At 41.9% G+C, this 26,487-nt stretch overlaps 1 protein-coding gene across 1 annotated transcript in view; it reads left to right on the top strand.

Annotated features, from left to right (window-relative positions):
• Positions 1–17,537: 17,537 nt before the first annotated feature.
• The window catches only part of LOC310795431 (dual specificity tyrosine-phosphorylation-regulated kinase 2-like), a gene marked incomplete at both ends in the record, with an annotated part of 109,907 nt that continues 100,957 nt past the window's right edge, over positions 17,538–26,487 (top strand). The window contains one exon of the mRNA XM_083657465.1: positions 17,538–17,577. Coding sequence (XP_083513591.1) covers positions 17,538–17,577 — 40 coding nt within the window. The remainder of the gene's footprint in view (positions 17,578–26,487) is intronic.

Below are 26,487 nucleotides of genomic sequence, written 5' to 3'. Positions count from 1 at the left end.
TCCCAGGTACACAGAACATGTGTGTTGACAACACCAAGTTAAGAAATACACTTACAAAACCTTTCCAAATGATTTATAGCCATTTTCTATTACAAAAAAGCACTCGTTTTTAGAATTTTCTCCATTATTTTCATCTTTACTTTGTTAGTAAGCAATTATATCCTGAAATATGACATCAGCCAATGTGTCATTCTTTTCAGCAGATATTATAGTCATTCCACACTAAAGATGATTAAAATCAACCCAAAATCAATGGATCTGTGGTGATTTTATTACCTTTATGCTCGAAATTCCTCGAGACATGTTTTTAGTTTTAACAAAACCCTGTACCCCAAAGACAATACTTGTAACACAAGAAATTCAAAACAACAAAATGATTTTAATCACAAAATGTACACTGCATGACAAGCCAAGAAAACAATTATTGTTATACAGCTTTGGATAGATTGTGACCAGTATCTAGAAAACATTAAATTAAACATTAGCTGAACAAAATTATTGAACACAACACATTAAAAAAAGAAAGAAAAAAGACTGGCAACAAGGTCTATAATATAACAAAATTAACTTTGCAATGAACAAAATAACTCAATCACTGTCACTGTCTTCAAGTGTGAGAAATAACTCAATCACTGTCACTGTCTTCAAGTGTGAGTTCAAACCTTGAACATTTGTTGGGGTCCCCAGTGCAGAGACATGCGATGACACACTTGACATTGGCTCTCACACAAGAGCATCCTCGGGCACACATGCTTTTCTTGCAGTGACAGTATTTGGTGTGTTTGAATTCTGCAGGTTTTGCCTCCTTCAGCATCATGGTTGTCATCAGCTTACCACTGACAAGCTCTCTGCCGAAGTCAGTGGCAACAGGGTAGGTTGGTTGAGACATGTGTGCTCGCTTGCATACAGCCAACTGATGCAGGGCTCGGCGAAGGTGTAACTGGAACGAAGGCATCTTCAGTAGGTGGAAGGCAACGCATGTCTCCTTTGATATTGCCAAAGAGATGGGCTCGCAGTGCATCCAAATTACCACTGAAGTCACTCCTCTCACACAGTGACACCATGTACCGCCTAGCCGCTGTCACAACATCTTTTTTAACATCCAGGCTTTCCCCAGGGTTACCGTATCTGCACAGGGGCAGAAGGTCTTCCAGGTGATCAACGGCAGTTTTGTAGGCGTGCTTTTTTCCTCTTCTGTAGAGATAGCTCACTGTGTCACATCCAGTCAGTAGGTGCTGAGGAGCATGGAGGAAAGATCTGCAGCTTGAACATCATTGTTCACTGCCAGGGCGTTTGCGATTGCATGAGCAGGTAGATATCCATCTTCTTTACCCACAGCTCCTGCAGGCCATCCATGTGTGCAATGTAGTATATGCACATCATGATCACGTCTGTGTCAGTAGCCACCACTACAGCCCGTTTGTGGTGCAGATGTTGTAATGAGTATGCAATGTGGGCAAACATCCTGGTATCTGCCTCCTCGTGCTTCTCACAGGATAGTTCTGGAAGCTCAACCTGACAATCTGCTTTTAGCAGAACAGTGCGACCAGGATCACGGAAAATTACATGGATGGCCTGCAGGAACTGTGGGTAAAGAAGATGCAATCGCAGACGCCCTGGCAGTGAACTATGATGTTCAAGCTGCAGATCTTTCCTCCATGCTCCTCAGCACCTACATACTGACTGGATTCAAGATTCAAGATTCAAGATTTTTATTGTCACTCCGTAGTACAAGTATCACGTGTGAAATTCTTGTGCTGTAGGCTCCGGTACAACATAGTGCAGTATAACAGTGCAAAAACAGGGCATATAGATGCAAGCAATAACAGTAAACTTTTCCTTTTCTTTTCTAGCGTAGACACCTTAAAACATAAATAAACATTCTGTTTGCACAGGTGCAAATAACATAGGCATAATTATCATATGTAATGGTAGCAGCTGCTACATGATTGTTTATTTGTGTGTGTTAAGGAGTCTCGTGGCCTGCGGGAAGAAACTGTCCCTCAGGCGATTTGTTCGTGGTTTTGGAACCCTGTATCTCCTCCCTGAGGGTAACAGGGAGAACAGGCTGTTGTGGGGGTGGTATGTGTCCTTGATGATCTTCAGGGACCTCCTGAGGCACCGCTGATTGTACAGTTCCTGCAGTTCTGGTAGCTCACATCCTGTTACGTGCTGGGCCGCACGCCTCACTCTTCTTAGTGCCCTGCGGTCCATGGTGGTACAGTTCCCATACCAGGTGGTGAAGCAGCCAGTCAGCAGGCTTTCAATGATGCCTCTGTAGAAGTCCCTGAGGATTTTTGGCCTTAGCCCAAATTTCTTCAGGCGTCTGAGTCCGTGTAGTCGCTGTTGGGCCTTTTTGACAACAGTGTCGGTGTGGCTGGCCCATGTCAGGTCCTGGTGGATGTTGACTCCCAGGTCCTTGAAGCTGTCCACCTTTTCCACCACTGTGCCATTGATGGTGATTGGGGGGTGTGCGCCCCCCCCCTCCCCTCCTGTAGTCTACAATGATCTCCTTGGTCTTGGAGACATTTAGAGAGAGGTGGTTGTCCTGGCACCATTGTTCCAGGGCCTCCACCTCCTTTCTGTAGGCCGTCTCGTCGCTCCTGGAGATCAGCCCCACGACTGCTGCGTCGTCTGCAAACTTCACGGTGGTGTTCGAGGTTTGAGTCGCCACGCAGTCGTGGGTGTAGAGGTCGTACCAGAAGGGGCTGGAGACGCATGCCTGGGGCACTCCTATGCTGATGGTCAGTGGGGAGGAGGTGAGGTTGCCCACTCTCACCACCTGGCGGCGGTCTGTCAGAAAGTCCAGGATCCAGTCACACATTGCTGTGTTTAGTCCCAGGACCTTGAGCTTGTGCTGTGACACAGTGAGCTATCTCTACAGCTAGCTCTACAGAAGAGGAAAAAAGCACGCCTACAAAACTGCCGTTGATCACCTGGAAGACCTTCTGCCCCTGTGCAGATACGGTAACCCTGGGGAAAGCCTGGATGTTAAAGAAGATGTTGTGACAGCGGCTAGGCGGTACATGGTGTCACTGTATGAGAGGAGTGACTTCAGTGGTAATTTGGATGCACTGCGAGCCCATCTCTTTGGCAATATCAAAGGAGCTGATGGCAACCATGATGCTGAAGGAGGCAAAACCTGCAGAATTCAAACACACGAAATACTGTCACTGCAAGAAAAGCATGTGTGCCCGAGGATGCTCTTGTGTGAGAGCCAATGTCAAGTGTGTCATCGCATGTCTCTGCACTGGGGGACCCCAACAAATGTTCAAGGATTGAACTCACACTTGAAGACAGTGACAGTGATTGAGTTATTTCTCACACTTGAAGACAGTGACAGTGATTGAGTTATTGTGTTCATTGCAAAGTTAATTTTGTTATATTATAGACCTTGTTGCCAGTCTTTTTTCTTGTGTTCTTGTGTTGTGTTCAATAATTTTGTTCAGCTAATGTTTAATTTAATGTTTTCTAGATTCTGGTCACAATCTATCCAAATTAAGCTGTATAACAATAATTGTTTTGTTGGCTTGTCATCCAGTGTACATTTTGTGATTAAAATCATTTTGTTGTTTTGAATTTCTTGTGTTACAAGTATTGTCTTTGGGGTACAGGGTTTTGTTAAAACTAAAAACATGTTTCGAGGAATTTCGAGCATAAAGGTAATAAAATCACCACAGATCCATTGATTTTGAGTTGATTTTAATCATCTTTAGTGTGGAATGACTATAATATCTGCTGAAAAGAATGACACATTGGCTGATGTCATATTTCAGGATATAATTGCTTACTAACAAAGTAAAGATGAAAATAATGGAGAAAATTCAAAAAACGAGTGCTTTTTTGTAATAGAAAATGGCTATAAATCATTTGGAAAGGTTTTGTAAGTGTATTTCTTAACTTGGTGTTGTCAACACACATGTTCTGTGTACCTGGGATGAATTTATTGACAGCCTACGCAACCCACTGAGGACTTTGAGGAAAAAAAACTCTTTCACATTTTTCGGTCAAAAAATGAAGGCTTCATATCCAAAAATGGCCACAACTTTTTTTCGCGAGGTTTCCGGCAGAGCAGACCTCTCATTCAGTGGACCTTAATGTCCAAATGAATAGATAAAACACAAAAAAAAAGTATAGCATGCCATGTCAGGTCCTCTCAAATTTTGGGTGACTGGATCCCTGACTATGTGGTTTCCAACTAAGTTTATCATCCATTATAACCCCTAGGAACTTGTTTTCGTGCACCCGTTCAATTACAACCCCATCTATTTCTATTTTCACCTGTGTGATTACTTTGTGATTGGTAAAAACATAAATGTTGTTTCACATAAATCTGAGTATTACAATGTGTTTCTAAAACTCAAAAACCATAAAATGGACACAGAGTTTGCTAAAAGCATCACTCATATTCAGGTAGCCGTCATCTTAGAAATTTACAGATTAGGGGTCCACACACATCTTCCCTAGTAAACATAAGCATTCCAACACCTTTCTAATGGTCAAAAAACACAAGATAGACACCAAGTCTGTATTTCTAGCTCATCTCTTTCAAAAGTTATAGCCAAAAGCTTTTTCGGGCATGTGGTCATATTGGATTTGGCCGCCATGGTGACCCCGGGGGTCACCGGCTTGGGCACTCTCGCTCAATTGTTAGAGCATGCCATAGGCTAATTCTTGGCAAAATCTGGTGCTTTTAGACTTGATTTGCATGAACTTAGCCACAAATTTTCCTAAGTCCCTCAATTATTAGGTTTGAAAAGTGTGTTTTGCATGGTGTTATAAATCGAGTGATAACACACATTTAGCTACCATTGGTGCAAGGCTATCACATATTTTCTAACTCTAGAAATGTATACCTTGCCAAAAATCATTATGAGCATTATTCCCAACCCTTCTGGCTGATGGACTAATATGTAGACAGATTTTTTTTTTTGCAAGATTTTGAGTGTAAATTATACTATTTTTTTCATATTGTTTCGAGTTTTACTATACCAAACCTGTTAAAATTATTAAAACAACCCTCTCAATCAATTTCTCATGCCAAAATCATAGAGAAAAGTGGTCTCATTTGTCTCTGTATGATGTCTAGTTCAAAGGTTATGACCCTTATCCATTTTCGTCAGACATTGCAACATGCCGCAAAGATGGCCACCAAACGGACCCATGGGACACTATTTCAATTGGGTAACAACAAAATTTGCTTATTAGACACCTTGAGGAGTACAAAAATCTACATTAGAAATGCATGGAGAGCACTGTTCCTACTAGACTTTCAGAGTGTGGATCTGCCTGAGCTGGATATCTTCTGGATGCTTTGCTGCCATCTGCTGACTGAACCTAGACCATACAGCTGGATCTTCAATGGATTTATTGTTGTTGCTATTATTATTATGATATGGGAATATCATATGCCTAAACATTCTATTATGAGAATTCTTAAACTGCAGAAACATGTTTAGGCAGTGGTTCTCAAAGTTTTCCATTTCAAGGACCCCTGAACTGACACAAATTAGACCACAAAGTGTATGAAACCCATGACCCAAAACAGTCATACAGAAAAATTGTCCAGGGTGATGTTCCTATAAGTACCTTTGTAATTATTTTAACTCGATTAGGTACTAGCCTACCACCAGTATTAGTATAGTATTAGTCATATAACCAGTACAATACAATCAATAAAAACAAGGCAAAGTAACACTAAGATAAATCTAGAAATAGAAAAAGTTTCGACAGGTGAACTGTCTTCCTCAGAGTCAAGCAGAACAATGAAAAGGGGGAGGTTTAAATACCCATCTCCCCTGTGATGTCATTGACAGCCATTTAAAAAAAAATAGATAAAGGTACATAGTAGAGAATAAAGTTGTGACATCTGTACAATTTAAGGACATGACATGAATATGTATAAGAAAAATAGACAGAAGTATTTACATAGTGGCAGTGTTTCACCAGGGGCAAATAGCCTAGGTAGAAAGGAGAGACATTGCACAATATTCAAACATGTCATTATTTACAAATATTTATCTTTACAAATCTAGAAATAGGTTCAGTTTAAAAAGTGTTTTCCTATAGGATGAATCAGTGTGACGTCACTGCCACCCAAAAATGCATAACCCCGCGGCAGTTAACTAGTATGAGTTGTGCCAAACAAACGTTAATATCTCAAAAAGTATACATCACATCGCTTATATTTTGACATTCTGACTGAGAGCAGAGGCCTGTACTACGTAGCTAGATTAATGACTTATCCGAGTAAGTTTGAGTTTGAACCTGGTTTAGCCGTACTACAAAGCAAGTTAACTTCTAACCTAGTTCAATCACCATGGCAACTCACGCTGCAAAGCTAACCTGGTCCCGACCAGGTTAGCTTCAGAGGATAAGATCAAAATCCATGACAGACCCATATAATCGGCTCTCTGGAGTCACTCACCATTCATATAAGATCGCCATATGAAAAATAGATTGCAGTCAACTGAGAATAGAACAAGAAAAACATTTGTGGCTCTGCTACATAATTAAATTAAGCCTACTTACCACTTTATGTCTTAACACCTGAACGATGCCTGGAGAAATATGATCACTATTAATCACCGCAGCGCATATCATAAACGGAGCCTCAAATGGAGTGAGGGTGATATTCTCCTACATGCCAGAAAAGCCTATACATATAATATAGATATGGGATAAATATGGGATAGCCCCAATACTAAATATGCAGGCTACTCTTGCATGTTTCAGCTGGAACTGTGTCCTGTAGGCTGTATGCCAATATATGAGCAAAAATAGGCTAGTTTTTATCACTGAAAACTATGCCCGCATCGTCTCAATTCAGTTCAGCAGCTTTCTCTTTTATATTAGCAGGGGCGGTTCTAGGCCTTTTTTGAAAAAGTGAAAAAATAGTCTCAGCCCACCGAAAAAAATTGAGGCAAAACCCCCTTTTTTTTCTTTTTTTTTCTCTCTCCAAATCCATGGTGGTCATTAGTAGCAGTTTCTGACTACACTCAATGCGCATGTTTCCCCCCCCCCTATGTTCTTAGGGTGGGCTGAGACAAAAATTTAGGGGGGTTCAGCTCACCCAAAAAGTTTCTAGAACCGCGGCTGCGCAGGCGCTCCCTCCTCCATCTATCTGCCTAATCCCACATCACTTCAGGTCACACACACAGTACAGCAGCGAAGTGGTCCTCCACAGTCCACACAATCGTTCTCCCCACTCATGATCAATGAAACTGTGAGGGGAGCATTGAGCAATCAGAGTCGTTAGTAGTTACTTAATTAGCGCATATTGAACCCCCTAGGGGTTCAGTGGTCCATGACCTTTGGGTGGGCTGAGCCCACCCAAATCTCTGATGCTAAAACCGCCCCTGATGGGTGTGATGTGTTCTCTGGAGTGGGAGTGGGTGAGTAATCGAGCAGCTGAGTTTTGAACATATTGCAGTTTACGGAGAACAGTGGAAGGGAGGCCATAGAGGATGCTGTTGCAATAATCTAGTCTGGAGGTGATGAAGGCGTGGATGAGTGTTTCAGCGGCTGAGGGGGAGAGAGTGGGGCGGAGTCGTGCAATGTTTTGGAGGTGAAAGAAGGATGTTTTGGTGATGTTGTTGATGTGTGACTTGAAGGAGAGGGTGGGATCCAAGATGACGCCGAGATTTCTGACCAGAGGGGAGGGGGTGACTGTATGTCCGTCATTGCAAAGTGAGAAGTTCTGGGAGGAGGGGAGGAGGGATTTTGGGCCGAGGATCATGATTTCTGATTTATTGCAGTGGAGTTTGAGGAAGTTGTTGGTCATCCAGGTTTTTATTTCAGTGAGACAGTCGGTGATGGTGGAGAGAATGGCAGGGGTGATGGTTTTGGTGGAAATGTAGAGCTGGGTGTCGTCAGCGTAGCAGTGAAATTGTAGTCCATAGCGGCGAATGATGTGACCTAGGGGGAGCATGTAGAGGATGAAGAGAAGGGGACCAAGCACCGAGCCTTGTGTAATACTGGGGTGGTGTGGGATTTGCAGTTGTTGATGGAGATGAAGTGAAAGTGGTCAGACAGATAAGATGTGAGCCAGGAGAGTGCTGTGCCGGTTATGCCAATTGATTTTAAGCGACTGAGGAGGATGGAGTGGTTGATGGTGTCGAAGGCTGCACTGAGGTCGAGGAGGAGGAGAATGATGAGGGAGCCTGAATCAGAGGAGAGGAGGAGGTCATTGGTGACTTTGAGTAGTGCTGTTTCGGTACTGTGGTGTGATCTGAAGCCAGATTGGAATGTTTTGTAAAGCTGGTTGGTGTGGAGGTATTGTTTGAGTTGAGTTGCGACGGTGCGTTCCAGTATTTTAGAAAGAAATGGGAGGTTGGAGATGGGTCTGAAGTTGTTGGGGTTGTCGGAATCCAGGCCGGGTTTTTTGAGGGTGGGTGTGATGGCAGCGAGCTTGAGCGGGGAGGGGACAATACCAGAAGTGAGGGAGGAGTTGATGATATCGGTGATGAGTGGGGCAAGAGGAGAGAGACAGGCTTTGACGAGGCTGGAGGGGATAGGGTCCAGGGGGCAGGTGGTGAATTTTGGTAGTGGAGCCGGCGCAGTGAACATTTGTTTGGGCAGAATTATATCGTTTTCTCTCTGCTTTTCTTCTCCCCCACTGCACAGGTAGGATGATGCAACAGCCTCTGAATGGCAGGGGCTAAAAACTGTCATGTTGATATACTACGTACGGTATAACAACTTTTTTTTCATCGGTCTTTGTGCCTGTCTGAGCACGAGAGGGAGTGAGAGAGAGGGGGGGGGGGGGGGGGGAGTGTGAGATCGGCAGAGGAGAGCCGTGCGTGGAAGATCCGCGGCGCACTGAATAAGGCCTGGTTTTCAAAAGCGCAAAGCGCTAAATTAACGCCAGGGGGGAAGATATCGTTAGGCCGGTATTTAAGGCCGAAATGCCCATTCTGGCCTATTCTGGCACTGCGCCATGCCTCTTCGGCGTAAAGCGCTTTTCGGGGCCTAAAACCATGTGTATATGTTCCCGAGGCAGGCGCAAGGCACGTTTTTTTGCGTTTAACACCAGTTTTTGTGCCCAAGGCCACTGGGAAGATAGGGCCCTCTATCTTTAGCTTGTAAGTTTTCAGCCCCCAACCCCCAAAATAACGGTGCCAGAGGCTTGTGACCCCCACTATCCACGGAGGTGGTTGAAGGATACAAACATTTGTGCGCATGCACATGGACTAAATAGAGTAAACAAAACAAACAAAACCTAACAATTATGGTTAAAATTAGTTTTACATTCACACATTATTTAGGTCAATTTCACACATTCTGGAAATCATTTTGCGACCCACCCATCGGTGTCCCGACACCCACTTTGGGAACCACTGTTCTATGGTGCACCCATCTTTTTATTTTTGAAATAATAAATGTTTGCACACACTGTCCTTTTTATAAATAAAATAACATAAATTAAAAGTATTATGCTGAGCACATGTCTCTTCTTCTGTATCTGTATATTTGATTGTTTTTCAATAAAGATGGGATAAACAAATTCTCTAGTTGGGGTCACTTCTAGTCAATGAAATTAAATAATAAAGTTTTAAATATTCCCAATTTTTCGGGGGGCCCCTGCAACTCCTCAAGGACCCCTGGCAGGTTGGGAAGCGGGAAACAGCGGACCTGGCAACCCTGCAGCCGGGACAGGACATGAGCCTCCTCTTCCTCCTGCTGCCCCTCCTTTTTCTCTGAGAACATGACAGATACAAACAAACAAACAAACAACCCTCTGCTCAGGTCAGCAAGAACTAAACAGAATCAGAATCAGAATCAGAGTTTAATTCATGTCCCAGAAGGGCACTTTGGTTCACATCAGACAGTAGTGGATAATTACAACATCATTACTAGTTTGAGATTAGTAATAACGGCACACTTCAGAATTGAGATACATTATTACTAGTTTTAAAGTAATAAAGGCGCACTTCAATATTATACAATACATAAACAAACTACAGAAATGACAGAAAGTAATAATAACAATAATAATTATAACAACAACAACAACAACAACATCATACAAGTAATAGTAAAACAACCGGAGAGTGAACAAATAAGCTATTACTAAAATATTATAGGCCTATTATGGGTCGGGGCTAAGTGAGTAGGTCGGCACATGCTCTGTCCAGCAAAAACAAACAGAAACCAAATACGGTAGTTACTGGATGCACGCACGCACGCACATGCGCACGCACGCACACACACACACACACACACACACACACACACACACACACACACACACACACTGTGACTTTGACGAACAGCAGCTGTGCCATCACCATGGTAACATGACAACACAACCAGCTGTTGCCATCATGGCCGACTTTGTGTGTGTCAGCAGGGCGTTATTATGGAACCCACCACAGTTTTGGGCAGACCATGCCCTGCGCCCGCCTACGCAGCAGTCAAGCGCCGGGATTGACCAGGAGCGAGCCTTTTGTTCCCTTCTGACAGCTCTTGCCTTTTGACAGCTTGAATCTCCTATATCACAAACACTCTGCGCCCAGCCCAGCGATTTCATTGAAATAAATTATGTAGGCCTACGTTCCTTAGTGTAATACTCAGTGTTGGGCAAGCTACTTGGAAAATATAATAAGCTAAGCTACCAGTTAGGCCCTACTCTACATTAAATAGCTTCACTACTTTGAAGCTATCCCCAGCGAAATGTAGCAAGCTAAGCTACAGGCAAAATGTTAAAATAAAAGTAGCTTGCTACTGTAGCCTACACCAAAGCTACTTTTTTCTTCTTTTTTTTTCTTTTTTTTTTAACAAATAAATGTAATGTAAGGTCATTCCAGCACATCTTTATGAGATTCAGGAAGACTTGCAACCAGTGTTGGGCAGTAACGCATTACTAAGTAACGGGTTACTGTAATCTGATTACTTTTTCAGTAACTAAGCAATGTAAGGTCTTACAATTTCCAAAACAGTAATCAGATTACAGTTACTAATCCAAGTAACTCAAGCCGCTTTCACACACAGATCGCGCAAAATTGCAGTTCAGAAGGCCCGCAAAGCCGGCAGCCTCGCAACAGAAATTGCTTTCACACACAGCCAAGCAGCACCGCCACATTCCCGTCCTGGGGTGTGCTATCAGGTGACAGCCACAGCTCCCGGATAGAAAGGCGAGCTGAGGCATTTCCACCCAGCTCCTCCTAGCCCAAACTAATATTTTCATAGGTTAGTGTAGCCTAGGCCTAGGCTACTGTATGATGAACGAATTTATTCAACAACCATTGCCGATGTACGCCAGTCAACGACGTGCAGCTGCGGTCGTTAAGGATCAACGTGATAAAAGCATGGTAACAAGGCTTTCAATATTCATCTGATCGACTTTATGGATCACAGATGCACCATCATGTAGCCTATTAGGTACAAGGCTAATTCTTATCTATTGGTTCCAGTTTTTTGTAAAGCAAATTATTCCCATGAAGTAGCCTAATTGGCGTCCATTCTGAAAGACGACGCCCGCATATCAAACAGCTGCAGTCTGCATAACGTTCGTCGGGGGAATACTATAGGCTATAAATGCACATGACTACTATAACGTTAGTAGTTTTTGTAAGGGAATGCACAACTGGCTAGCTAGACAGATTGCAGTTCTGGAGCTGGTTTCCAGAGGGAATATCCTCAGACCAACTTGCCACAGACAGCTATAGTCCTCTGAAGCTTATTATTATATCCGTAAATTTTACCTACTAATGTCAACATCGTTTGAGCATAAAGCCTAACCTACTTACTAGGCACGGAGCATTCCTCCTGGCCGCCTCTTTTTACTTTCACTTATGCCTTTCTTGCTGCATGAGGTGATTTTCCCTGTATTTTTTTTAAATGAATGAGCTGGCCATTCGCACCGTTTCCGTGTTGCCGCTCCTACGCTTTCAGGTGGAGGCGGGTTGCAGGGTCACCCGGCGCTGTGACTAGGTCCACTGGCGGAACGAAATTACCCACCAACCCGCGTTCACAACTTTCACGTGTGAAAATGTTGTGAACATTGTGTTGTGAACATTTTGTTCAACAACATTTGTTCGTCCATGTTGAATGTTTGTTCGTCCACATTGAATGTTGTTGAATTCACGCAGTTGACGTGAACAGCGCAACTTTGCGCAAGTGGGGAGATAACAGGAGAGAGTGAAAGCTACAACCATGTATGCACTACATTCTCTCCTTGGGCTAACTTCTAGTCATTGAAATCACACAATTACTGATTTTGTTGGGGACTCCCTCCTCAAGCTGATGTTTGTGCATGTATGTCTAGTTGCCGCCGGCAACATCCCAAGTCGAGGTTGACATTGAATCATGTTAATTGTGTAAATGCGGTTTAAACTGCCAGCAGTGGAGATCTAACTCAAAAATAGAACATCAGACAGTGTTTTTGGACCCCTAAATGTTGAATCATCACTTATGAAGCCTCCAAGTTGAATCACAGCAGACAGCACCTTTTTTTTACGCTGTGTCATTATACACAGAGCAACAGAGTATCGGCATGCTAGACCAGTGGTTCTCAAACATTTCTACACGAAGGACCCCTAAACTGACAAAGATTAGACCACGGACCCCCATTTGATAGGATTTTGTCCCACGGTCCCCCATATGATAAGATTGATGCTTTTAGATGTTTTATTACAGAAAGTGTATAAAACCAATGACCAAAATAATCATTGTATTACTTATGAATGGAATTATATCGAAAATAAATTACTCCCCTTTTGGCTGGGGACCCCCTGGAACCCCCCCAAGGACCCCTTTGAGAACCACCGTGCTAGACTATAAACTTTCACAAACCAAGTCTCAAAATAACCAAATTACAAAACAAACTAATATTTAAAATAGAGAGTGGTGATGGAACCGGAGACCCACAGTCTGAGAAAGTCTGTATTAATTCAGTTACAACAACTGAGCAACAACAGCGAGCGTCTCCTGCTGGCCGCTGACACTGCTGTCCACCGAAGAGTCACTCACACTCTACGGTAGAGTCGCTGGTACACATATTTTTAAACAGGAGTTTAGATCACCAATCACCACCTTGGCAGATGTTCTTTAGACATGTAGTCAACATTTGGGTAGGATTATGGTAAGTCTGATCAATAATATTCCAAAATGAATTATTCTAGGAGTGTTTATCAAAGCTATAGGCTATACTGAACAAAAAATATAAATGCAACACTTATTTTTTTGCTCCTATTTTTCACAAGGCAAAAGACTTTTTCTATGCACACAAAAGGTTTATTTCTCTCAAATTTTGATCACAAATGTGTTTAAATCCGTGTTCTCCTTTGTCAACATCATCCATCCACCTGACAGGTGTGTCATATCAAGATGCTCATTACAATAAAATGCCACTCTAAAATGTGCAGTTTGATCACACAACACAGTGCCACAGATGTCGCAAGTTGTGAGGGAGTGTGCAATTGCCATGTTGACTGCAGGAATGTCCACCAGAGCTGTTGCCTGTTCATTTAACGTTCATTTGACTTTCCTTCAAATGCAACTTGCAAGCTCATGGTGATGACATGGTTGCACATTGTGTGCATGATATCCTGAACTTGGAGCTTTCATAACATTTCCACTTACGAAGTTGTGAATACCACTGGAGTGGGGGGGGGGGGGGTTCATATGGACCTTGTGAACACGGTAAACACAACCCCATTTGACAGCAGCATTATTGTAAACAGCCCATGGCACACCTGTTCAGTAATCATGCTGCCACACCTGTCAGATGGATCAAGGGTGTCACTTTATGTTGAAAAGTGGTGTGGACATAATGTACACACACAATTTCCCATGTCGTAAGCACGTCATAACCACAAGCTCACAAGTTCCATTTGAAGGCAGCATAACACATTGGAGATGACTTATGGTAGTGAAATGAACATTAAATTAACAGGCAACAGCTCTGGTGGATATTCCTGCATGCCAAGTACATGCTCCCACAAAGCTTGTGACATCTGTGTTGTGTGTTAAAAGTGCACATTTTAGAGTGCCTTTTTATTGTGACCAACCCAAGGCACACCTGTCAGGTTGCTGGATTATCTTGACAAAGTGCTCACTAACATGGATTTTAAACACATTTGTGAGCAGAATGTGAGAGAAGTAAGCCTTTAGTGTCCATAAAAAGTCTTACATCTTGTATTTCAACTCGTGAAAAATGGGAGCAAAAACAAAAGTGTTGCATTTATAATTTTGTTCAGTATATCATTTTTTTTTTGAAAGTACAAATCATTAAGCTAATTGTAACCACTTTTCCATCCAATAAGGTACTGCAAGCTTGACACCAAGGAATCAAAGAAGTGGACGCTGCAGACAGTGAAGGAAGTGAAGAACTACAGCTACATTCCTGCACTTAATATATTGTCGTCTGGTGTGGGTATGCCGCCTGGCAATCAGTGATGTGAAGGAAGCCTGACAATTCCGGACTTCTAAGAGTTCACCCACAGAAGACTTGTTACATCTTATACATGTTGAAATTGGGAGTCCAGTCAGATCTGCTCCAAGATGTAATAGGTTCTTCCTTGGCCACACCCTTCCATCAAGTTTCATGAAAATCAGCCGATTAGTTTTTCTGTAATCCTGCTAACAAACAACACTGAATACAGGTAAGGTGGTAACGGTCTAAACGCAGATGCGCAGTGTCAATTAGGCCTACACCCTACTTGGGCGAAAGAGGCTACAAAGGTATTGTAGAAGGGCATATGACATGTCCACAGTTCAACTGGCTTAAAAAAAAAAGCTCTGGAAAAGTGACTGTTGAGGGGGGAAAAAGCAGTGCCTCTCAACATTAACAGGATCATGGGATTTAAATGTATATTCTGACAAAGTCTCCTTTAAGCAATGGAATGAAGAGATCACACATTTTATTTGAAGGTAAATGGGTTGAAAACTATGGAGGAACATCATGCTGATAGAGTGCACGCTGAACGTTGGGAGATAATTTGTCATTGCATTTCTTGAATGAAATAAAAACGGAACTATATTGAATTAAACAAAAACTTGAAGGTTTGTGTGTCTCAAATCCATGAATGTCATCACATGGCCACTCTAGTAACAATTTTATGAAATGCTGAATTCCATCTTTTCCATGTAACCAAAATACAGCTGTATTTTTCTTCTTCTGTTAACTGGTGAGCTGTTTCCAGGGTTCCCACGGGTCCTTGACATCCTTGAAAGTTTTTGAAAATTGACATGGGTCATTGAAAGTGCTTGAATTTGTAGGTTTTGTGCAAGAATAGGAATAGAAATTGAAAACACAACATAGCCTGCCATCATTAACGCAGCACAATTGAGAAAGTGTTCACACATTCAAGCCTCTCTTTTTAAGAGTTGTCTGTGGGGTTCTGATTATACAATTCTCATTGTTGTAAACAGTCATTAAGCTTGATCTGTGTCTCAAACTATGCTATGTTGGATCCCTGAACTTGAGGGAATTGGCAATTGGGCCAGGAACAGCACCCACTGTGCTGTACAACAAATTGCCTCCTTGGAGGACATTAAAGTTTTCTACTACTACTACTAGGAAAGTCCTTGAATTTGATGTTTCAAGAAGGTGTGGAACTGGGAACCCTGTGTTTGCTAACTGCACAGGTCTTCTCCACAATTGGCTTGGCATAACTTGTTTATGCATAACGCTACAGCTACGTTATGCAGAAGCTATGTAAGCTTATGCAGTAAGATATGTAGCTAGGTAGGCTACACTGATGTGGAGGTAAAACGATATATCCAGTTTCCCTTCGCTGCATTTATCTGCCGGCTGGACTATCAGAATAAGGTTTTACATGCAGGATTTTTTATTTTATTTGTTTTTTAACTTTCAGTAGGCTATTGCAAGCTATGCTTTTATTGGGTTTCCTTTAGTGAAGGCTGTACGTGATTTCAGTGTATTTTCTTGACAGCAATTATTCCATTTTGGGTAACGTTAGCAGCTAGTATTGGGCTAGTGCTACGGTACATTTAATTTCAAATCACATCTCAAAAGGATGTGGAACGTAAATTCAACTCCATTCGTGGAAACCAAATAAATTCCTCGTTTGAAATATTATTAGCCTATTACAGTATAATGAATCTAGAAAGACCCAACTGCTTCGTTGTGTTATGTTAGGGAGTTTAAGCTCTTAACGTTATAATACAACATAGCCTATTAGCGATACACTCTTAACGTTATAATACAACATAGCCTATTTTATGAGCTTATGTCATTAGCCATTTTTTCATGTAAAACCTTATTCTGAAAAGTAACTCCAGTCGGCAGATACATGTAGAGGAGGAAGAAGACACCGGTATCTGTTTACCTGCAGATCCGCTCACCTAAATCGTCAGCCTGGGCAGACTGGCTAATGCTTTCTAACGACCTGATTTTCCAAACTGCGCACGTAAACACCAAACTGCCTTGCTAGCGCAATCTAGTTGTAAATAAGATATCTGCTCAAAAAATATTTTTTTCATTCACAGATTTAGCTACTATCTCTGAATTTCACATGCTAAACTAGCTAGCTTTTAAGCTAGCTCTAAAAACTAGCAAACAGGAAGTGCCCAGGAAACTTGTCTGCAAGAAACGAGAACTCTTCAAGAGGTTCCTCCGAAGAACCCTTTTAATAATGGTTCCTCCAGGAACCCCTTTGAAGTTATTACAGGTTCCTCGAGTAACCTATCCTCTAAATTGAGCTGTTAAGGGTCCTCCAGGAACCCCCCAAGCAAACAAGGATCCTTGAGTATCTCCAAAGTTCCTTGAGGCTCTCCTAATTCTAAGAGTGCAGTCTCCCAGTCACAGCAACCAGTCAGACGACGGCTCGAGTCCAAACAAAGACGCTCCACTCCGTCTGTCTTCTCTTTCCTCGACCGCTCCTACTGGAAAAGGCAAGCCGCTTGCTCTCAATGAGCAGCTTTGTATTTGGGGACACAAGGGAATCGATTCGATTCGCATTTTAAGCATATAAGAATATAATGAATGAAAAAATGAGCGTCTGCACATAAGAAAAAACACATTTGATTGATATTTTATTATAAAAAAGAATATGAAAAATGAAAAAAAAATATATATATATAATATTTTTTTTATATAAAATCCCCAATCTAATAGAGGAGGACCATCCTCCTATGCCTCACTGGAAAAACCTCCTCTGATTTCCCCCCAAACTTTAGCTTGAACATGCAGAGGAGTACTGGTACCACGAAAAGATTTATGGACAGCATAGAGCATGGACTTGTCTGTCTCTCTCCATCCATGTGCTCTGTGTAGAATTAATTATCATTTATGTCCTTCTCACTCCCCGGCGGCGCTGTTGCGAAGAACTAGGATGGCAACTATCTGTGCGGTGCGGCGACTATTTGCGAGGCGACTGCTTCTGCTGGCTGGGTTCTCCGGTTCTGCAGCTAGGGGCTACTCGTTTGAGGCAGGTTTGAGGCGTCAACAAGCCGATTGAATTCTGGGATTGGGCTGGCTTCATTGGCGGTTGGGCTGGTTTTGTCGCACAGACCTGGCAACCCTGCTGTGTGTCCAGAGGAGAGGAGAGGAGAGGAGAGGAGCGGCCGCCATGTTAACCAAGAACCCCGGAGCCTCGGTCCTCCAGACGGGTGAGCTGAGCCTCTGATGCCGGGGAGGGTGCTCCTCAGCCCGGTCACACACAGCACCACACACCGCTCACCTCCAGACGGGTGAGCAGAACCTCTGAGGCCGGGGAGGGCGCTCCTAAGCCCCGCCAGACACAGCACCACACACCGCTCCCCCTCCAGACGGGTGAACAGAGCATCTGTGGCCGGGAAGGGAGCTCCTCAGCCCGGCCACACACAGCGCCACACACCGCTCACCCTAAAGGCCTTTATTAGCCTACATGTTATTACTATTATTACTGTAATTTAATAGACTGTGCATGTAACGTCTCTGCCTCTTTACGTCACATTACAGTCTAATAAATGTCTAAACGACAATGAAATGACACATATTCTCACTGAACGTCACAGTAATGACACATTGTATCATCTTGACATGGTGACAATGACACATTGTGTCTGGACCCTTTGCATTTCAGACAGGGATAGAAACAGCAATATAATCAGATAGAAAGTAGGCTAACAACAGATGCCTTTTTCATCTAATTACATTTGATTAGATTTAAACAGAAATGAAAGAGGCTGGTCAGGCGGGCGGGTCTGCCTACACAGAAACAAACGCACCTCTCCGTGTCTCTGTGCGTGTTAATAAATTAGCTGTAGTTTGACATTATAAGTCATATTTCAGTTGGAGACATAAGCAGCCTGCTCTCCCATGGGTTATTTTTACCCCAGCAGATGAGAGGTGAGGGGACAGTGGGCAAAACACTCCACACAGACTGTGCTCTGTTTTTTACATTGACTACAGTATGTTTTCACTCCACTTCTGAGCGTGTTTAGACTGTTGGGAGGCTGTTTGGGTGTGTGTTCTGTGTATCTGAGGCTTTTAGAGGCGTTTTCTGTGCATTGTTGAATGTTGTTTTTCTGTATTTTCTGTATATTTCTGGGTGTTTTTGGGCTGCTGTTTCCCTTAATGTTAGAGGGCAATTAACTTAATTGATTTATTAACATTATGACATTCAGCAGCACTTAAAATACTCTCTAATCTCCAATCTAATCTGTCTAATCCATAAGAAGCCTGGTGCCTGCATGGAGTGTGTTTGGTGGCTGATGTGAAACTGGAGCTAGCAGAGCTAGCTAGCAAACAGAGAGAAGCTAATGTCACTTTTGAGCTTCATGCTATTATGCTATTATTACATTATAATCCACATAGCATCATATGAATGTCAAGTCAAGTTTATTTGTATAGCACATTTCATACACAAAGGCAATTCAAAGTGCTTCACATAAATGGATGACAGGAAAATAAAAGAATAAAAGAAGAGAATTAAATGGACATTTAAAAGCATCGCAACAAAACTTTAAAAGGGAGTATACAAAGTGCATTAAGCAACAGGCGCAGCAGTTGCAAAAAGAGCTAAAACGTATAGAGGACTCATTGGGTTTGCATAATAGAATAAATCAATTTATCTATATTGAGTCCCCCGACATCATAAACATGACTACACACACTCACTCAGGTCTGGGTACGGTGTCCTCTTTTCCTCTATACTGCATTTTGGACGCCAAGCATACCTGTGATAGTAAATTATAGGCATTTCAGCAATTTACCCCCGCTTGTACCTTGCGTCATCTGTTGCCCGTCGACAAACAGGCCGTTTTTTTTCTCTAAACCTTGCTTAAAACGAGTACGGCTCTAGTAAGCTCCCCTTACGCGTGCGTCCCTCCTGACGCATCACCTCACCCTCTTGTGAGTATATCCGTAATCTTTTCCTCTATACTGCAGTTTGGACGCCAAGCATGCCCCCGCTTATACCTAGCTAGCGTCATCTGTTGCCCGTCGACAAACCGTCCGTTTTTTTTCTCTAAACCTTGCTTAAAACGAGTACGGCTCAAGTAAGCTCCCCTTACGCGTGCATCCCTCCTGTGATGTGATGGCGTCCCTCCTGTGATGTGATGGCAGTCTGTTAGCCTGTCTGTTGGCCTGTGTTTTTAGCTAATATCTAATAGACTTCTGTTATTATAATGGATGATTCTAAAGTATGGATCTTATATCACAGTCATATCTGTTTAATGATCTGCATGTGAGTGCTTCCGGCCCTTATAGTATTGTAGCAGCTATTAAAGAAAGACCATTAAAAACAGCGGTACTGTATTAATACGATTATAACACAGGTTGTTGTGAAGCCTACACAGCATTACTGTGTATTTAACCTGACGGAAAACAGTTATTCCAGACCATAGGGACATATGAAATCCATTTTATTTTTTTCCAAATTCCATTTGATCGTTTTCCAACTTCTGTTTTTTCCATTTTAATTTTAATTTAGGGGTTAGGATCGATATATTCTACGACTTGGCTCTCTCAGACATGTTTCTCAAAGTGAAAACCAAGTTGTGAAGTGACGTAAGGGTCCCACGCAAGACTGATCCCCCTCTCAAAACACCAAAATCGAACACAGAATTATTTCTCTAGGCCTATTTTACAATTATGAAGTAATTTAGGTTACTACAATAATTAGGTCTACTTTTGATTTTTATAATAAGCCTACTTTTATCAGTTTCAGCAAAATTATGGAAAATTCTGTAATATTCCATGTTTTACAGTTGATTACATTTTTATTACCAAATTCCATGATTCCGTCCATTTTTTCCATTTTGCAGAAATCATATGCCCCCCCCACCTTTAGGTAAAGGCAGCATTTATATCATTTAGACTAATGTCACTGTTAAAGACTAGTGTATTAGTTGCACTGGGAACTAGGAATCTCCCAGTTCAAAGGCACACCCCTGTGATCACGTCACCTGAAATGGGTCTTCCTACTTGGAACTATATTTATATATATATTGGGGCTGTCAGCGTTAACACGTTAATCGAGATGCGATTAAGGGCAGACCATAACGCGTTATTTCTTTTTAATCGGTTAATCGCATGCCGCTATTTTGTCCCTTTGACACACCCGTACTTGTAGTAAAGCCGGTCGCAACGGTTTCCTGCTGTTGCAGGCATGGAAAAGAACACGCTTCTAAATGGCTCGTTTTACTTTAAAAAACTCCCGGTGGTTGGGGACCACTGCTCTAGCCACTGGGAGGTCGGCTGGGAGGTTGGCTGGGAGGTTATCCAATACTACGGCGCCAATGTACTCCAAAATCTTCCGTAGTTTCCATTACCGAGCCATTATTCACATGGAAGTGCCAACGTTTTTAGCGCAGATACAGCCTTCTTCGGCTGTGTCATTTTGGGTTTTGACTGCTCCACAGCGCCGCCGCCGGAAGTATCGGTTCTGGAGCGTGTACTGCACTGTTTACAATTGTGCATTTATTTTCTGTTCAAGATATATTTTGTAGACATTGTTACCTCCTGTCTCCATTGCACTTCTATTGAATTGAAAATAAATCTAAAATTCAAGATCACAAAGTACATTTATTTGCATTCATTTGATTCCCAATCACGACACACTGGTAAGAATGATTAATATTAAATCAAAAATGCTTTGAAATGCAAAATAATGGCATTTTAAACATGCGATACAAAGATGTGATTAATCACAATTAACTATAGTTAATCGCAAGATTAATCACGATTAAGAAAATTAATCTTTTGACAGCCCTAATATATATACATGTATATTGGAGGCAACTTTTAACCACTGTCTAAAAACTGGAAGCATTTAAAAAAGTTTGGGGGGGGCACTTAAAAAAAAGTAATTTGTGCATAACATTGCTGAAGCGTAGTGTGAACAACACCGCTGTTTGTGTGTGTTCTTCTTCATCTTCTGGCAACCAGCTTGCTGGTGCTGAGCAGAGGTGTAGTGCTATCTGGAGAAGTGGGAGAGCGCACCTACATGAGCGTAGCTAGCATCAGAAGCTAACTAACCTGTTAGCCCCAGGCTTAAGCGGGGCATGTGATGCCGTGTGAATCATTCAGCCCACCTTAAATATAGGTAAGCCAGTTTTGCCCAGTTTCACTTGTTTTATTGGCTCCCCCCTTGCATGACATGACTGATCACACACACACACACACACACACACACACACACACACACACACACACACACACTACCGCAGCAGCTACAGCCCATACAGTCTGTGGTGGAGAAGTCCCACCGACCTGTCCAGCTGCATGCCTTGTGTGTGTGTGTGTGTGTGTGTGTGTGTGTGTGTGCTGAGGCATGTTCAGCTCAGTGTCATGTTGCAGCATAACACCTGACGCGCTGGCTGCTGTGATGTGTGTGTGTGTTATGTGTGTGTGTGATCTGATGCTGCCTGGGTGTCTCTCCATGTGCCTGCCTGCTGAGATATTCATGTTATTAAGCCTGATGAACCAGAGGCCTGTATCACGAACGGAGATAAACAGATCCAGGATCTGTCCCCTTCATCTGGTTTGATTTAACCAGATCATTGCCATCAAGCTAAACGGTACCAGCTTGGTCTGTCAATTTAGGATTTACTTATCCAGCTCTGAGTTTGTGTACATGAAAATGCTCGTGCACAGCAGCTTGTGCCCATGAAAGAGGCGTGGTTTGTAACAACTAGCGAATCACAATGTAATATGGACAGCTCCGGATTTTACAGCGTCAGACACGCCTATTTCCGCATTCATTGAATGCGCATATCAAAGTGTATTAATTAACGGAGCTTTACTGTGTGTCAGAATCAAAATCCGCGTTGGATATGAGTCTGGTACTGAAGGATTGTCTTCAGTTAGAACTGCAGGCCGGGCGATTAATTTGATGGTTCCTGCCTCCCCGAGCCTACAGCAGCTTATATTCAATAAAACCTGCATGTCTTTTTTGCGAGTGGAAGTAATCTGTAATCTCAGTCTAAATTTCCAAAATCCGTAGGTCTATTTAGCTAATAGATTTAGAAACGTAGGCTCAATTAATAATTAGGCCTATCTCTATCACTCATGACGTGTTTGGTCACACTGATGCAATAATTCTATAATAGCAATAAAAAATATATAATAAAAAAAAGCTGCTGAACTGAATCGACAGGTGCGGGCCATGTGTGAGCGTAGTCATTTCATTGATACAAAAAACAGCCTATAAATAGTAGGGATGGGCGCGAGTACTCAGGTACTCGAGCACTCGTTCATAACGTCAGTACTCGAGTAACGTTTGTGCTGTTCGGGTACTCGCCCCACTCCCCACCCCTTTAAAAATGATCTAGAAGATCTACACATGCATCGTCATGTGGATCTAGCAGCAACCAGCAGCAACTGCATGCCGGCCGTCAAGTCAGCCAGAATGTACAAGTACGTCATCCGCTTTGTTGCTTTCAAAATAAAATGCTTATTGTAACCTTATTTATTTTGAGCAATGCGTTACAGCCACAGTTTCACGCCATATAACATCACAACCTTGTATTTTGATGCAAGGATGCTGCTTCATTCGTTGAAATACCTTTTCTCCTCCAACGTGCATCAATAAGCTATTTACTTTTGTTTAAGTAACATTATTTTGAAAGTTTTAACCAGAAGTTTTCCAGCTCTTCCCGAAAATGGTCGCTGGAGATATTCTCCCGAATGAGAAGCAAGCAAAACTTTGCACTAGTTTACTGACTACACTGTCGTTTCCCATAACGTAGTCACAAGAAATGTGGAGAAAGAATCACTTTTTGGGAGACAATCGCATCATGGTGATCACTATTCAGCCACAATGGACATGTATTGGAAATGCCTTCGCTTGTTTCACAACTTGTCTGCTCCAAAGCGCTAATGCCATCGGACATACTGTCTGAGGTAGGCTTTAGATGTTAGCTTAGCGTCACCTAATATCACAGTCAGTCCCTCTCCTGACAAAAAATGCTCCAGGTAGCGCTTTTTCCATGCAAAAATGCAAACGTGTAGGGATGCACACAATTTTTTTTTTTTTACAATTTTTTTTTCCTTTTTCATAAACATACAGTTATAAAACATTCAGTTATCACAGTTTTGATTCATTTGCATGTTCATTAATTTCACCCTTAATCCCCCTCCCATCCCAACCCCTATACAGAAACATACATACATCAAGTTAAAGTAAATTAAAGAATAATACACACACAAATTATATTAGTTACATTTGTCTCAACTTCACGTTTTCCCTTTTTTTCTTTTTTCTTTTATTTCACCTCATCAGATATTCCTTAACTAAATAAACAAAACAAAACAACACAAAAATATATGTTACATAGTTTACGTATCAAGTAAAGATGTAGTCGGTCCCACACTTTCAATTAGCTAACACAGGTCCCACCGAGTCACTTTCCAAAAATTCCAAGAAACGTCCCCAAATTGCTTGAAAGACTTTAGGTTTTCCCTTGATAGCAAAAGTCAGTTTTTCCATAGCAAGACAATTAGATAGTTCCCTGAACCATTGATTGATCTCTGGTTTATCTGGATTTTTCCAAAATATTGCCACTGTGTGTTTAGCTTGGAGAAGACAACATATGATCATTTTCTTCATGTTCTTATCAATATTTAGCTCCTTCGGGATCAGACCTAGAATGCACAGTCGTGGACATATAGGTAGCTTCTCAGATACTATTTGTGACAATATATCAAGTACTTCATTCCAAAATTCCATGATTCTTGGGCATTCCCATATACAGTGAAATAGTGTACCTTTCTCCACATTACACTTTACACATTGGTCTGGAATATTGGCATCAAAATGATTAAGTAGAGCCGGAGTAATATATGTTCGCATAATCCACTTGTACTGTAATAATCTGAACCTTGTATTGACCGTCTGACCCTGCGCATTATAACAAACGTCTTTCCATTCATCATCTTCTATCTCTATATTCAGATCATTACTCCAAGCCAATCTTTTACTTTCCGAGGACTCCTGAGACATCTCAACAAATGTGCTATATATCAGAGATACCTGCCCACGACCTTTAGAGTAATCCATCATCATCTTTTCCAAATCAGAAAGAGGTGGCAGTTCGACTGAGTTGTTCTGTGTCTTTGATATAAAGCTTCTAATCTGCAAATATTTAAAGAAATGTCTTGGCGGTAAATCAAATTTTTTACAAAGATCAGCGAAGGTCAAAAGTGTCTTTTCATCATCATACAAATCCTTAATTTTACGTATACCTTTGTTTGCCCATGATTTGAACCCCAAATCATGTGTCCCCGGTGTAAAGCTTCTGTTTCCCCATATGGGTGAGAATTGTGAGAGTTTTGCATCCGAGTCAAAATATTTCTTTGCTTTAAACCATACCTCCACTGTGTTTCTTACAAAGGGATTTTGTGTTTTTTTCTTTAGATTCTTAAGAGTGTCAGAATACAGGTAGAGATTCAGAGGCAGAGGTGATGTTGTGCTCCCTTCTATTTGCACCCAGGGTATAGAAGTTTGATTTGAAAACCAGAACATTGCTGCTCTTATTTGGGCTGCCAAGAAATACCAGTATAAATTGGGTAGTTTAAACCCACCTCTTTCATATGGCAAGTAAAGTAAAGTCAGGCGTACTCTAGGTCTTCTGTTGTTCCAGAGAAAGTTGGTGATAATTTTTTTCATTTTAGCAAAAAACAGGGGAGGGGGATTTAGGGGTAGGGATTGAAATAAATACAGGAATTTAGGAAGAACGTTCATTTTAATAATGTTAATACGGCCAATTAGTGACAAGGGGAGTGATGTCCATCTGTTGATGGATTCCGTTACTGAAGCTATTATTGGATCATAATTTGATGGGATCAAGTCTTCTATTCTGGGAGTGATCTTTATTCCTAAATATGTAAATCCTTGTACTGAGTTATGGAAACCTGTATTAATCGGTGGTGTGAGTCTTTCAGATTCCTTTAAAAAGAGAATATTGGATTTAGAGTTATTCACCTTGTATCCCGAAAATTCACCAAAGCTTTTAATCAGTTCTAGGAGAGACGGCAGGGACTGAGCCAGATTTTTCAAAAACAGCACTATGTCATCAGCATAAAGAGCCAGGCGATGTTCTATACCACCTATTGTGATCCCCCTGATTACAGGGTGGGTTCTAATCGCAATGGCAAGAGTTTCAATTGCAAGCGTGAACAACAATGGCGAGAGAGGGCACCCCTGCCGAGTCGACCTAGATAACCTGAAGGGGGCAGATATCATTCCATTAGTCATAACCTCTGCTGTTGGGTTCTCATATAGGATCCGAATCCATCGACAAAACTTTTTCCCAAATCCAAAGCGAGATAGTATTTCAAAGAGATACGGCCATTCCACCCTGTCAAAAGCTTTCTCAGCATCCAGGGATAGAATGGCCGCATCTGAAACATCTTTCCCTTCGTGTAGAATGTTGATGACCCTTCTAATATTATGAAAGGCTTGTCTGCCTCTAACAAAGCCATGTTGGTCTATATTAATCAAAGGTGGGAGGTGTCCCTCCATCCTCAAAGCTAATGTCTTTGCTAATAATTTTGTGTCCGCATTAAGCAAAGATATCGGCCTATAACTACTACAGCTAGTGGGCGCTTTTCCTGGTTTTAAGATGACCGTTATTAGTGCACTCTGCAATGTTGGGGGGAGACCTTTTTCAAAAGCCTCATTCATCATCTCCAAGAATGGGGGTAGGAGTTTTGCCTTAAAGATTTTATAGATGTCAATTGGGATCCCATCTGGGCCCGCTGCTTTCCCCCCCTTCATCGCACACATGGCTTCAGACAGCTCTGAGAGTTGTATTGGCTGATCAAGTTCATCTCTGTCTTAGCGAGGGAAATTGAAGCTTATCCAAGAATCGTTTTTGCAGATTGGGGTCAGAGGAGGGTTCTGAGCTATATAAATTTTCATAATAGTTTTGGAATGTATCATTTATTTCTTTAGGATCAGATGTCAGGGTTCCTGCTGTATTTACAATTTCACTTATTGCCCTTTCATTTTGTAAAGCTTTGATACGCCATGCCAATAACTTTCCGGCTTTTTCGCCCTGATCATAAAATGTTTGTTTAAGTCTAGTCAGATT

This window comes from Poromitra crassiceps, assembly GCF_964638095.1.
Source record: "Poromitra crassiceps genome assembly, chromosome: 2".
Taxonomy (NCBI): Eukaryota; Metazoa; Chordata; class Actinopteri; order Beryciformes; family Melamphaidae; genus Poromitra; species Poromitra crassiceps.
This window is presented reverse-complemented; position numbering and strand designations above follow the sequence as displayed.